This window comes from Myotis myotis, unplaced genomic scaffold, assembly GCF_014108235.1.
Source record: "Myotis myotis isolate mMyoMyo1 unplaced genomic scaffold, mMyoMyo1.p scaffold_m19_p_1, whole genome shotgun sequence".
Lineage (NCBI taxonomy): Eukaryota > Metazoa > Chordata > Mammalia > Chiroptera > Vespertilionidae > Myotis > Myotis myotis.
In genome coordinates this window covers 24,835,144-24,849,979 of record NW_023416313.1, presented here as the reverse complement: position 1 = coordinate 24,849,979, position 14,836 = coordinate 24,835,144, and the positions used below count along the sequence as shown (strand labels likewise).

Genomic DNA, 14,836 nt, shown 5'->3' with positions numbered 1-14,836 from the left:
ACCACTTATATAATCTACATTCCCCAGAATAACTTAATCTCATCCCAATACAAGTATTATCTGCTTCCAGATTATTCAGACATCATAAGTGACAAAGAAAAAAACAATGACCAGTTTTCCTCCCTACCTGCTGAGCATAAAATGTGGCGACGTTTTTCTTCCCCATGCGATAAGCCTCTTTGGCCTTGCTGTAGCATTCCATCCTCTTCTGCTGGTGCAGGAAAGCCTCGGCCCTGTAGTCGTCGTACTTGGGGTACTCAAAATCCTGGAAGGGTGATTCACTCAGTGTATCTTCAGTCTCCTTCGATTTCTTTGCCTATACGAGGTTACCCAATAAGTACAATACAAAGGAAGTAGGAAATAAAGGCTTTACCTTCATAAAAATATATATGAAAACTAGGCTCTACTATTTTTCATCTTTCTTCTCAGATAAAAACATCTCCCAAGTGTCTACGTAGTAAGTCATGCACTTATCAACTAATGCAAAATTTTTAAAATTTTTAGTTTGTGAACCCATTCAAAGGGTCCAGTCACTGAAAGTAGGAATGGCAGGTAACTCATATTTTTTGTAATGGCATATTCCAATTCAACAAAATAATCCACTTTAAAAAATGGGCATAGGACCTGAAACAACACTTGTCCATACAAACAGCCAACAGTATATGAAAAGATGCTCAACTTCACTAGCTATTAGGAAAATGCAACTCAAAACTACAATGAGATACCACCTCACACCTGTTAGATGGCTATTATCAAAGTAACAACAAGTGTTGCAAAGGTTGTGAAGAAAGAGGAATCACCATTCACTGATGGTGGGAATGTAAATGGGTACAACCACTATGGAAAACACAATGGAGGATCCCCCAAAAATTAAGGTTATGACCCAGAAATCCCTCTTCTGGGTATCTACCCCCCAAAATTTGAAAACATTTATTCATAAGAATATATGTATCCCTATGTTTACTGCAGTATTATTCACAGTAGCTAAGACATGGAAACAGCCGAAACCGGTTTGGCTCAGTGGATAGAGCATCGGCCTGCGGACTGAAAGGCCCCAGGTTCGATTCCGGTCAAGGGCATGTACCTGGGTTGCGGGCACATCCCCAGTAGGAGATATGCAGGAGGCAGCTGATCGATGTTTCTCTCTCATCGATGTTTCTAACTCTCTATCTCTGTCCCTTCCTCTCTGTAAAATATCAATAAAATATATTAAAAAAAAAAAAAGACATGGAAACAACCAAAGTGTCCTTTGACAGATGATTGAAGATGTAGTACATAAAATATGAAATACTGCCAATTTGGGACAACATGGATGGATATTGAGAATATTGTGCTAATCAAGATAAGTCAGATAAAAAAATCAAGAACCATATGATTTCACTCATATGAGATATAAAACTGAAAACAACCAATGAACAAATAAAAACTCATACACAGACAATAGGGTGGTGGTTACCAGAGGGAAAGAGGTGGGGAGTAGTAAAGGGTAAAGGGTGTCAAATATATGACGACAGAAGGAGATTTGCTTTGGCTGTAAACCAACAATGCAATATACAGGTGATGTATCATAGAATTGTAACTTGAAACCTACATGATTTTAGTAACCAATATCACCCCAATAAAAACTTTTTTAACTGATAAAATAATTATATTCTTTTTAAAAAAGAAGGGCATGTGTAGTGACCATGCCTGGTAGGTAGTAAAAATATTAAGTGGGTTTATAGGAGCAGTTTTTAATCAGATGACTCCCAACTAGCTGCTATGGTAGTGTTGACTTTCTGAGCTTTTGGAAAATGATGTTTCAATCAGGTAATTGCTATCCAGAATTGACTTTATATCTAAAGAAGCAAAAGTAACCAAGTTAAAACACAAGGTATGGAAATAATAATTATGCAAATTTGCCTTAATGCTTTCCACCAAATAGAAAATTCCATTTTTCTGAAGAAAATTCTTATATAGTACACATCCAGATGTTTCTAAAATAACAAAGTCAATATTAAAAAACAGCACTTGTGACTTCTATATCCAATTTGGCTTTCATTTATTTACCCACTCTCCAAAATATTATTTGCAAGCAGAAATCTGATGTTTCTTAGCATGTAATTGGAGTGGGGGGATTGGAGGAGGGGTTTAATCACTATGATTGAGTTGATTTTCTTAAAAGCTTAAAAGAATCCCAAGTATCGGGTGCCATACATTTTATGAACATTGAAAAGCAAATCCCCCCCAAAAATATAAATTTCAATTTTTTTAAAATCATGTTTTTCTGATATAATTAATTGAAAAGGAATCAGTTAGTTTACTTGTTAAATTTCCAAAAGCTAAAAACAGTCATTAAATTAGAAATATTATGAGGGATTATAATTATAATGTACTCTATAAGACAATCTTTAATAAATTCCAATTAAGGATTTTATGTAATAGAATTTAATATACATTAATATTATAAAACATTATTATGTATTATATAATATATATCATTAATTGATAAGAATAATTTTTCAAACTTTTCTGCCTGTGAATGAAGTTCAGAAGCCAAGAAAGGTTGAGAAAAAAACCTTTGATAGTTGGTTGTATAATTTTTCACTCATTACATTTTGCTTACTTGGCACATAGAATTCTAGAGGCTTGAAAGAGTTATAGAAAATAAATGAAATTTAAAAAGAGAGAGAAGAATAAAATAAAGGCATCATCATACTTCTAATTCATTACCGGGGTCAAAAATCTATAAATATACAGTCAATTTATTGTTGTAACAAATATCCAGTTTATTTTACAAAAGAACACAAGGCTCTCTCTGGCATAGAATATTCATGGGACCTACATCCTTATTATCACTCTTGCCAATACTTAATCACAAGCTGGTTACAGATTAATGTTTAAATATTCTGAGTGTATGGCTGGCATCCCTGATAAAATCAAAAATTTTGCAGGGAGGGGATAATAAAGATGCTTTCTATGACTTCTGAAAGCCCAGAGTGACAAACACTGTGAACATAAATATTTCATAGCATCAGAGTCTCTGTTGGTGTTCATACTAAAAAATGCAAATCACATTTGCTTCTCTGGGAAGAGACCCTTCATTTCTTATTTTTTAAAAGAATAAAAGAGCTATAATGAGAGATGCTTTCTCAAATAGCCACTCTCTTTTAAAACAAAACTAAGGTTTATTTTTGTACCCGATAGTTCTATGGTTTACCATAACTTCATTAACAGGAGCCAAGTGAAATTGAAATATATGCTTCCTAGGAATTCACCTAATTAGTGTCACTTATTCTGCTGAAAACATGATATATTATAATACCAAAACCATTTCCTATGGTAACAAGCCCATAAATTTTATTAAAGGCTAAAGGGGAAAAGCAGAATTAATAAAACACAGCTGTAAATGTTAGTTTCTTGAAAACAGATAAACCAAAACATTACTGATACAAAAAAAAAAAAAAAAAAATTTACTGGTACCATGATACTTCCCTTTAGTATATGTGGTCCCTTAGGGTCCTAGGATAGCAAACAGAATATTCTCACAAATGTAAAAAGGTTTTTATCAGCATTGTGACACCTGACTACATTTTGTGAGAAAGACTAAGAATAATCTCCCAAATAACTTAAAGTTTACATTTTGGCCAACATTTACATAACACAGAATCTCCTTTTCTTATTCCAACATTTCCCAATCATCTCCAACTTTGAGCAAAACACCTTCCCATCACCATAATGATCCACAGTGCCATAATGATCCATAGTGCCATAATGATCCATGGTGCCTTGCTCTCTTGTCAGGAGAGAAAAGAAGTAATCTTCATTCCCAGTTTGGCCTGGAAGGCCTCATCATCATCTTATATACTCTTCGCACCTTATAATACACTACACCTGTCTATCCATGATGAACACAGGCATCAGGGGTATCACTTGGTTCTTGCCCCATGTACAGCATCAACAGATCACATGAATATCAAAATTAGCTATGTCCTACATATCAACTAAGTGATGGTGAAATATTAAAAGAAAAAATGGCCCTGGCTGATTTGGCTCAGTGGATAAAGTGTCAGCCTGTGGACTGAAGGGTCCCGGGTTCGATTCCATATGCCCTGGTTGCTGGCTGGGTCCCCAGCGGGGCGGGGGGAAGGAGGGGGAGGAAGGGTGCAGGAGGCAGCCGATGGCGGTTCTCTCTCATCATTGATGTCTCTGTCTCTCTCTCCCTCTCCCTTCCTCTCTGAAATCAATAAAAATATGTTTTAAAAAAATGGAGCACACAAGTTATCCCTGAGTGGTCTTATGAATAAGTAAGGATAATGGGATACTAAAAGTCTGTTAAACAAACAAACAAACAAAATAACACCCTAAATCTAATACATACAAGAGTAATATACAAAATCAATTCTATTTCTATGCATTTATACAATCCAAAAATAAAATGAAGAAAGCAATCCCATTTATAATAGCATCAAAGAAAAGAAAAAAGAAAAATAGCTTTTCATATTTGAAGGTAAAAAAAGAAAATATTTTAAAGTAAATTTAATGAAAGACATGCAAAACTTAATACTCAAAACTATAATATCCTGTTGAATGAATTAAGAAGGCCTAAATAAATGGAAAGATACTCCATGTTCAAAGATGAGAACACAATATTGTCAGGATGGCAATACACCTCAAACTGATCTACAGACTCAACACAATCCCCATAAAAATTCCAGCTAGCTTCTTTGTAGAAACTGGCAAGCTGATCCTAAAATTCACATGGAAATGCAAGTGGACAAGAACAGCCAAAAGAATCTTGAAAAAAGAATATAGTTGGAAACTTAACTTCCCAGTTTTCAAAATCAAGACAATATGGTACTGACACAATGATATACAGATCAACGGAATCGAATTGAGGGTCTAGCAAAAAACTTACAGTCGATTCATTTTCAACAAAAGTGATGAGAAAATTCATTGGGAAAAGAAGAGTCTTTGCGACAAGTGATGCTATGACAAATGGATATGCACATGCAAAACAATGAACGTGGACCCCTACTTCACGCCACACACAAAAATTAACTCAAAATAGATCAAAGACCTAAACATAATGCACACTAAAACTATAAGACTCTTAGAAAAAAATAGGTGTAAATCTTCATAACACCAAAAGTACAAGCAACAAAAGAAAAAAGATGATTATGCATCATCAAAATTTAAAGACCACCATCAAAAAAGTAAAAAGACAACCCTCAGAATGGGAGAAAATTCTGCAAATTACATGGCTGATAAGGAACTTGAATCTAACATGAAGAACTCCTCAAAAAAAACTGTCTAATGGACAAAGGATACAAATAGACATTTTTTTCAAAGATGACACACAAATGGCCAACAAGCACATGAAAAGATGTTCAACATCACCAGTCATCAGGGAAATCAAAATCAAAATCACTTCTGTGTTAACCATATCTTTTATTTCCTGAATTCTGATTCTTTGGCATCTAGGGCCCTGCTAACCCCTGGAGAAACAGCCCCCTAACCCCCAACCCTGGAGTTAACAAATAACTCACCTGCTGGTGCATCTTACATATGCAAACCAACTAATCTAGAGCTCATATTGCAACCACTGCCTTTTGGGTTTTGGAGTTCTCACCCTCTGGACTACCATCAACATACCCTAGTTACCCAGGCCAAGTGCCAGAAAACTAGGGATGGTTCCTATGCCCTAAAGCCTACAGAAATTATTCAAACTAGCCAATCCTAAGCCTGCTTACCTTGCCTCACCTATTCCTTCCCACAGAAACTACAAAAAAGCCTCTTGCCCATATTTCCCCCACCTACTCCCTCTGGCTCCTGACCAACCTGGCGCTTCCCATATGGCCCTGGATGGTGGGCCATACCTCCTGCTGCTAGAGACCTGTGCATGTAATAAACTTCTTCCTTCATGCCCTCTCCATGTGTAGTGTCTGACCAGGTACCCTTAAAACAGCTTCACACCCACTAGGATGGCTATAATCAAAAAGACTGAGAGAATGTGGAGAAACTGGAACCCTCATACACAGCCGGTGGGAATGTAAAATAGTCAGCCACTTTGGGGGAAAATTTGGCAATTTTTCAAATGGTTAAATATCTCTGCCCACATAGTTACAGCCTAAGACCCATCTACATTACAATCCCACTGCTATTCAATTAAGCCTCATACTCAATTGTGTAGTCTACACAGAAAAAGTTACAGAAATTCAAGTGCTAGTGGTACACAATGGCAATGACGGAAAAATCGCAATCAGCTATAAATTCATTACTTTGAGTAAACAGACATTCTAAACCAAACATGGTATTGGTGGTTAAATTTCCAATCTAGTCAAAATGGTAAGAAATAATCATTAAATTATCTCAACAAAACAATTATATTTTCAAATACATTTATTTACCATTATAGTAAAAAATAAGCAATTCTATACCTTTTTCTCCTTAGGCTTCTGTGCAGTGTAAGAAGTGGCATTCTCATTTTGGTGAACAAACTCTGGTGCTACAACTGTTTTTACAGGGTCTCCTTCAAGAACACAGTTTAAAAATTGCACTGTGTGTTCTAATGAATAGCTGTAGAGAGTTTAAGTACAAATATAATGTCAATAGATAAAAATAAAAGTTATGTGAAAACATTAACATAAGCAATCCTTTAAACATTTAAGAAAAAGATAGTAAATGCCCATCATGCATCTCAAAGACTTAAGAATGATAAAGGGAAACCACCAAGTATAGGCTCTCAAAAACTGGTTTAGAAAATGAATACTAGCCCAACCAGCGTGGCTCAGTGGTTGAGCATCAACCTATGAACCAGGAGGTTATGGTTCCATTCCTGGTCAGGGCACATGCCCAGGTTGCCAGCTCAATCCCCAGTGGGGGCCATGTAGGAGGCAGCCAATCAATGGTTTCCTCTCACTGTTGATGTGTCTATCTCTTCCCTCTCTCTTTCTCTCTGAAATCAATAAAAATATATTTTTTAAAAATGAACACTAAAAAAACATATTGGTGATTCTTTTTCTGACCTTTTATTCTAGGTAGATTACATATAACAAATCTATCATCTTATCACTTCATACTTCTTAAATCCCTTTAAGGATTTACACATGGTTTCAGTATCCTTCAAATTATCAAATACGGACAATAGATCTTTAGACTGATATTTTTATTGTGTTGAAATTCACTTTTTACTTACGCAATGGGGTTTTACTCAAAGAAATCTAAGCAGGGATACAGAAAGGAAAAAGTCAAACACTATCCTACCTCTCACCCCTACATTATTCAGGCATGTTTTCATGGTGATATTATCTGTAGTAAGAAATTCTAGAAATTGACAAACATCTGAAATTCTCATGTCCTAATATCTGAAGAAACTCATTCCAAAGCAAATTATAAATGATTTTATACTGCTCATTATTTCAAATTATTTATGCCTCTGATTTTTCCAATGGCCAGATAGTGAAGAACTGAGCACTAAGAAATATTTTTGAAATGTGATAACTAATTATCTAAAATAATGTGATTATTTTCTTATTCTTCAATTTATTAAAGACAACCCCTAAACGAGCATTATTTGGAACCACCAATTCCACTTTAGGTTTCTCTCATCTTGCTGTCTCAGACATGCTCAACACACAGGAGCTTTTAGGTCCTGGAAGCTACCAGCAATTATCTACATCCTAACTAGTTCTTAAAATCACCCAGCTTACCCACACATGGGGCTGGAAGCCAGTGTCCACTACTGATGTTGCTTGAAGGGTACAACCCTAGAAAATTACACCTCAGTCATATACTGCAGTAACTGAACCAAATGACCCTTTTTACTGACTTTAGAGAGAGAGGAAGACAGAGAGAGAAACATCAATATGAGAGAGAAACATTGATGGGTTGCCTCCCATACCAGCCCTAACCAGGGATGGAACCCACACTCTGACTAGGAATCGAACCTGCAACCTAAGTATATGCCCTGGCCAGGAATCAAACCCTCAACCTTCTGGTGTATGGGACAACATTCCAGCCAACCAAGCCACCCTGCCAGAGCAAGAAAATCCTACATAATAAAAGAGAAACATGTAAATTGGCCATCCCTCTGCTACCCTCACCAGCCAATCAGGCGAGCGTATGCAAATTAACCTGACAAAGATGGCGGGTTGATTTGCATACACAGGCACCGGGCGGAGAGCAGAGCGGGAGGGCCGGCGGAGTGGAGCGGCTTGGGGAACTTGGCTCCCCAAGCCGCCAGATGGAGAACAGAGAGGTAGAGCTGGCGGCTTGAAGGACTTGGCAGAGTAGGAGGCCATGGGACGGAGACAGAGCAGGAAGGGAAAACCAAGAGCATGGGGTGCGCCAGGAATTCTGGGAATAGTTATGGTGGCAGCCCCAGGACCATAAGCGGAAGCCCAAAGCGCAGGGAGCATCAGGAATGCTGGGAATCGTAGTTCTGGTGGCAGACCGATCTCCTAGACCAGTGATGGCGAACCTTTTGAGCTCGGCATATCAGCACTGTGAAAAACCCTAACTTAACTCTGGTGCCGTGTCACATATAGAAATTTTTTGATATTTGCAACCTTAGTAAAACAAAGATTTATATTTTTGATATTTATTTTATATATTTAAATGCCATTTAACAAAGAAAAATCAACCAAAAGAATGAGTTCGCGTGTCACCTTTGATACGCGTGTCATAGGTTCGTCATCACTGTCCTAGACACTAGAGCAGTGGTTCTCAACCTTCTGGCCCTTTAAATACAGTCCCTCATGTTGTGACCCAACCATAAAATTATTTTCGTTGCTACTTTGTAACTGTAATGTTGCTACTGTTATGAACCATAATGTAAATATCTGATATGCAGGATGGTCTTAGGCGACCCCTGTGAAAGGGTCGTTCGACCGCCAAAGGGATCGCGACCCACAGGTTGAGAACCGCTGCACTAGAGCAAAGTGAGCCTGGAGCAAGTTACTGTTGCGGTGGGGGATGGAGGGAAAGCAAAGGTGAGAGACATAAGTAAAATCAGAGTGTCTAGGAAAAATTAAAGGGAAGATATCCTAAAACTTCCAGGAAATCTCCACCAATGCAGCAAAGAAAAAAAATGCCTCTAACATTCTGTGAGCAACAAACCAAACTGAGTTGGGGTCTCAGGCAATTTGCTCATATGATTGCAAAGACAGACAGAAACTCCCGGATTGAAGAGGGCTCTCCTGAGGGCTCCCAAATTGGAGAGGGTGCAGGTCGGGCTAAGGGACCCCTCATACCCCCAGTGCACGAATGTCATGCACCGGGCCTCTAGTATTTTTATAAAATGGGTGTAGAACAGACTTCCTAAAAAAGACATAAAACTGCCCTAACTGGTTTGGCTCAGTGGATAGAGTGTCAGCCTGCAGACTCAAGGGTCCTGGGTTCGATTCCGGTCAAGGGCATGTATCTTTTGGTTGCGGGCAAATCCCCAGTGGGGGGTATGCAGGAGGCAGCTGATCGATGTTTCTAACTCTCTATCCCTCTCCCTTCTTCTCTGTAAAAAATCAATAAAATATATTTTTTTAAAAAAGACATAAAACTCAGAAACAATGAAAAAATATTTTCTGATAAAACATTAGAATTAAAACATGTATATGACCAAAGTGACTATACTGGGTTAATAAGTATTACAGCAGGAAAAATAATTATAATCTACATTAACAGACAAAATTACTATAAATAATATATAAAGAGCTCTCACAAATCTAGAAAAAACTGCCCTGGCCAGGTAACTCAGTTGGTTAGAGTGTTATTCCAATATGCTAAGGTTGCGGGTTCAATCCCTGGTCAGGGCACATACAAGAATCAATGAAGGAATAAAAAAGTAAAACAACAAACCAACGTTTCTCTCTCTCAAATCAATAAATAAAAAATTTAAAACTAGAAATAGAAACCAAAAGAAAAACAGACCAAAAGAAAGCAAGCACTAGTAGAAAAGGAAATGAATGAAACTACTCAACCTTACTAATAATCAGGAAAACAAATATTTAAACAACAATAAAATACTTTTCCCATCAGATTGGCAAAAATTTTCAAGATTATTATTATCAAGGTGGGTTACACTATCAGTACATATAACTAATGCAGAAAGCCTGTATCAAAGGAAATTTGGCATTAACTATAAAAACTTTAAATGCACACACTCTCAACCAGGAATTTCACTTTTAGGAACTAGCCTACAATAGTATTCACCAATGTACACAAAAATGTATGTTGTTCAAGGATGCTCAGTGCAGCAACATGGTTTCCAATTTTTCTCACAGTCAAAAAGTCCATAATAGGAGCATGTATAAATTATAATAATTTAAGAAATCATTTTATGAACACTATGGAATATTCTGTAGACTTTAAAAAGAAAAGAGCAGATCACTAAGAACAGATAGGAAAAATAAATACCAGCAAAACTACTACAAAATAGTACATAAAAAACAACCTCTTCTTTGGTGAAGCATGTATTTGTATGTAGACACAAAAGCAAAGAGGTACACATGTATGTATAATTGCTACATGTGAAAAAAATTGAGGAGGCATATAAACCAATTGCCAGAAACTGCTCACCTGCTACATTAGGTACATTGCATTAAATGGTTTATAATATACCTACCAGTATATTGCATTCATTATCAGAAAAATATTAGGTTAAATGTATAATATATGCTTTCAATGACATCACAGTAGAATAGACAATCCTTTTAGCACTTACTTGTGGTCCTTGAAAATGTCCACCAGAAAATTTTGGTTAATGGCTGGAAATATCTTAAAGAGCTGCTTCTCCTTTAGTTTAGTGGCACAATCTTTTTCAAACATAAGTGATTCCCTTTTCTAAAAAAAAAAAAAAAAAAAAAAAAAAATCCTTAAAATGGAATTTATAATACAAATTATGCTGATCCAAAAGCACGGTTATTTTGTTGCAAAAAGACTAATAATTTAAAAGCAATAACAGACTTTCTTCACTGATTAAAGGCTAAAATTAGTAATATAAGTATTCTTGCACTATTTATTTATATCCCATTTTTACAAAGTATTTGAAGCTGCTCAAAAATATATATACACACAATCACACATATACATGTGTTCATGTGTATATAAACATATACATATATGCTCTCACATATACACACTCAACACATTCAAACATATATAAAACAGGATGAAGATATCTATATAAATAAATAGGGTATAAATAAATAAGTCAGAGAATAGAGAAAATAAAGGTAAGAATATAGATAAAGTTAGCAAGTAAAATCAGTACATAAATGCATGCCACAAAATCTTGTTCAATTGCTAATGGTGGCCACCAATTCAGTTCTGAGCTTCTTCGTGGCCAAAGCAAAGGGGGAAACAAAGGTTCTCAGTGTCCATAAAATAAAAACAAACCAGGTGCTCAGGGGAAGTACAGCTTTTTCTGGTACTGAGACCTGAGAGAGATTTCTCCCATGGTCCTCATAAAAGAGACACTGTGTGATGTTGTCAACAAGGTCCGCAAAAACATATTCTCCTCAATGGGCAAATACTACAATGTACAAATAAGTTGCAAATTCAGGTTGACAGGAAATCTTAAAATTCACAATTTTTAAGTTTCAAAAGCATATTTATTACTTAAAAATAACTGTATGAGAACTGCTACTAATTGTTTTTTCCCCAGTCATATTTGGACCTGTTCAAATCGCTAAACCAAAAGAATTTTTATAAAATGTGCTACTTTAATCCTAACCTAGGATTACAGTAAACATTCTTAGAGTGATTTCTAACTTTAGGACAATTTGTTTGCTACAAAGATCCTAATGTCTGAAAAATAAGCTCCTATCAAATTTCAAAGGTGATTCTGAAAATTCCTAAATATAAAATTATGTAAATCTAGGACAATCCTAGAATAGTTATTGGTTTTGAAGCCTAACCATATTTAGGCCTTTTGTGACACCAAATAATAATAAAAGAGGAACCACAGGAGGTGACCATCTGGCCAGTAAAAGGGCGGATCGGTAAAGCTGACGGCATCGTATATCCCAGAGTTGCTCAGAAGTACTTCTCCTGAGAAAGAGCCACCTCAAGAATTAAAAGTATTTCATGTTTAATTTAAAATATACATTATAATCTGAACTTACTAAAATATCAGCGATCAGATTTATTGGCAATCTACCAGGCCATAGAGTTTCCAAACTTCAAATTCACAAAACTGCAAACTCGTAATATTAATCACCTTACAATTAATTATTCTATCCATACATTACATCTAAAGTTTATTTTATAGTCTTTGCTTTAAAAAAAAATACAAAATGTATTTCTCCTTTGGGGACCAAAAAATTAGGAGAAAGCATCAGAAAATTCTCTTACTGGATTTTTACCTTGGGACCAAAACATATAGTTTCTATTATGCAACCCAGACAAGACAGGCAAAAGTTACTAATAAGAAAAACAGTGCATTAAGTTGGGAAGTCAAAGATGTTCATTTGTTCACTATTATACTGAGAGATTAAAAGGCAGGTTAAAACTGTAAAAACAAGTTTCAAAAGTGGAAAAATGGCATTTCAACCAAAAGTATCATACCATTTTGGCGTAAGTTCTAGGCTTCCCTATTTTTTAAAAAAAAATCCATTTATCTACTTTATTACATAAATAAACTGAAGAGGATATATGAAACAACATTAAATGATAAGACCCTACTGAAGAGATTGTTTCTTGGATTATATAAACATGCAAAGATGGGAATGCTAGCACATTTCCAATTTAATTAACAACATAATTAGAGAAAGTAAACATAAAAGTAGAGGAACCCCATCATTCTTCGTATGCCCCAATTCTATGTATTTTAACCAAATATAAAGGTGTTCCTTTGAACAGTCAAATGAATAAGAAAGAAAATAAAAGTGTTAAGATCACCAGCTAAGAGTTATTTTTTTCCTTGAAAACAGGACTAAATGACTTTTAGGGGTCTTTCCCCTTCTGATTTTGAAATTCTCTAACACTAATTTTCACAATTCCAAAAAAGGCTACGAACAATGCAAAGGAAACAAAATTCACTTATGACTTCATATAATTAGATACATTGAATATGGAACAAAAGCAAAGTTCAAAATGAAATGAAGTTTCTGTTTGAATTTGTTTAATTGAAAATTTAGATAAGGGTACTTAAATTTTTAATTCAAATTGTTAAATTTCTAAAACATTCTCTAAAAAATTTTGTTCCAAAGGTGGATACTTCTGTAAAGCCAGACAGACATTTCTTATTACTAATTTATAAATGAAATTATCTTTAAGCTAGAGGACCAGTGCACAGTAGGGTCCCTTGGCCTGGCCTGCAGGAATCGGGCTGAAACTGGCTCTCCAACATCCCCCAAGGGGTCCTGGATTGTGAGAGGGTGGTTCTCAGGTTACACATCCAGGAATCAGGCTCCCTCCTCTCTGGTTCTGGGTGTGTCACCCGAGAACCGCAGCTGCAAGTCACCACAGCTCAGCAGCTCCTGCGTTGAGCGTCTGCCCCCTGGTGGTCAGTGTGCACCATAGCTACCAGTCGGGTGGTCAAAGGTTAGATGGTCACTTAGGCTTTTATATATACATAGAAGATATATATATAGATGAAAGATCTCTTTCATGTTTCTAGAATTTAAAAATTGCATAAATGTTAAAAAGCTAAGGAATATGCAGCTCAATCGCTGAAAAATTAAATCTAGCCGAAGCCGGTTTGGCTCAGTGGATAGAGCGTCGGCCTGCGGACTGAAAGGTCCCGGGTTCGATTCCGGTCAGGGGCATGTACCTGGGTTGCGGGCAGATCCCCGGTGGGAGATGTGCAGGAGGCAGCTGATCGATGTTTCTCTCTCATCGATGTTTCTAACTCTCTATCTCTCTCCCTTCCTCTCTGTAAAAAATCAATAAAATATATTTAAAAAAAAAAAAAAATTAAATCTAAAGCAACGTATTTAACACAAATTGGTTTATTGATGTAGATTATCAACTAATTTCTCAGAAGTAAAAAACTCCAGTTTTCAACTACATTTAAAACATTTTTCAATTTTAGCATTAACGTCAGTCAAGTTAAATACAGATTCCTGACTAGGAAATATATAATCAAATGAAAACCACAAAGTAAACATACATAATCAACCTAGAGTCAAAGACAAAAGCTTAATATTTATACTAACTCATACCAAATCGTGTTTTTCCTGTAAGGCAATTTCTTCCGACATTATTTCTCTGAGTGATACTTTTTTAGTTTGAGTATTCCAATGATCCATTAAGGGTAGCATTTCAGATGCTGCTAAAGTCTTCAGTAATTTTTTGCCAGTTCTCTGAGATGATTTTTGTTCAGTATTATCAAGACCAATATGCCCAACCAGGGAAGGATCTACAAAAGCAGTATAAACAGTGTCAGACCCTCAACAAAAAACTTACAAATTAAACATTATACACTGTTACATTTACCTCAGAGAGACCCAGGGGAAACATGTTTTTTTACTTTTAGCTTTTAAATATAAAGCAACTCTGAAGTTTCAAATACATCTTCATATAACTGCAAGAAATGACATGTGTAAATGTAGGAATATTTCAAATGCACCATGACTAAGTTTCACTAAAAATCAACTCAACGCTTCCCACTCTTTTCCATACCACACTGACACACAGAAAACAGTGGCATATACAACAGTAAACACGGGAAGTTGCAGCCAACTCAAAGTGACCACCGAAAGCAGCTCTGGTTAGTTCTGTCCAGTCACTCCGAGGACTGAAAACCTCAATATTTGGGCAAATCTGTAACCAATCCACTGGAGGCACCCAATAAATATTGAGCAAATGATATTCAACAGAAGGAAGGAACTGAACATCCTAACAAGTTCACAACAAT

The 14,836-nt window shown here is 36.0% G+C and overlaps 1 protein-coding gene across 12 annotated transcripts in view; it reads right to left on the bottom strand.

Annotated features, from left to right (window-relative positions):
* Positions 1-14,836, bottom strand: part of N4BP2 (NEDD4 binding protein 2) — an 81,603-nt gene that overhangs the window by 10,833 nt on the left and 55,934 nt on the right. For 11 of the 12 annotated variants that reach the window (XM_036331879.1, XM_036331898.1, XM_036331905.1 and 8 more), the window contains 4 exons: positions 14,142-14,338; positions 10,700-10,818; positions 6,420-6,558; positions 128-316 (listed from right to left, as the gene is read on the bottom strand). In XM_036331879.1, coding sequence (XP_036187772.1) covers positions 128-316; positions 6,420-6,558; positions 10,700-10,818; positions 14,142-14,338 — 644 coding nt within the window. Of the gene's footprint in view, positions 1-127; positions 317-6,419; positions 6,559-10,699; positions 10,819-14,141; positions 14,339-14,836 lie in introns of those variants that run through there. The other variant, XM_036331936.1, reaches the window with a different exon arrangement.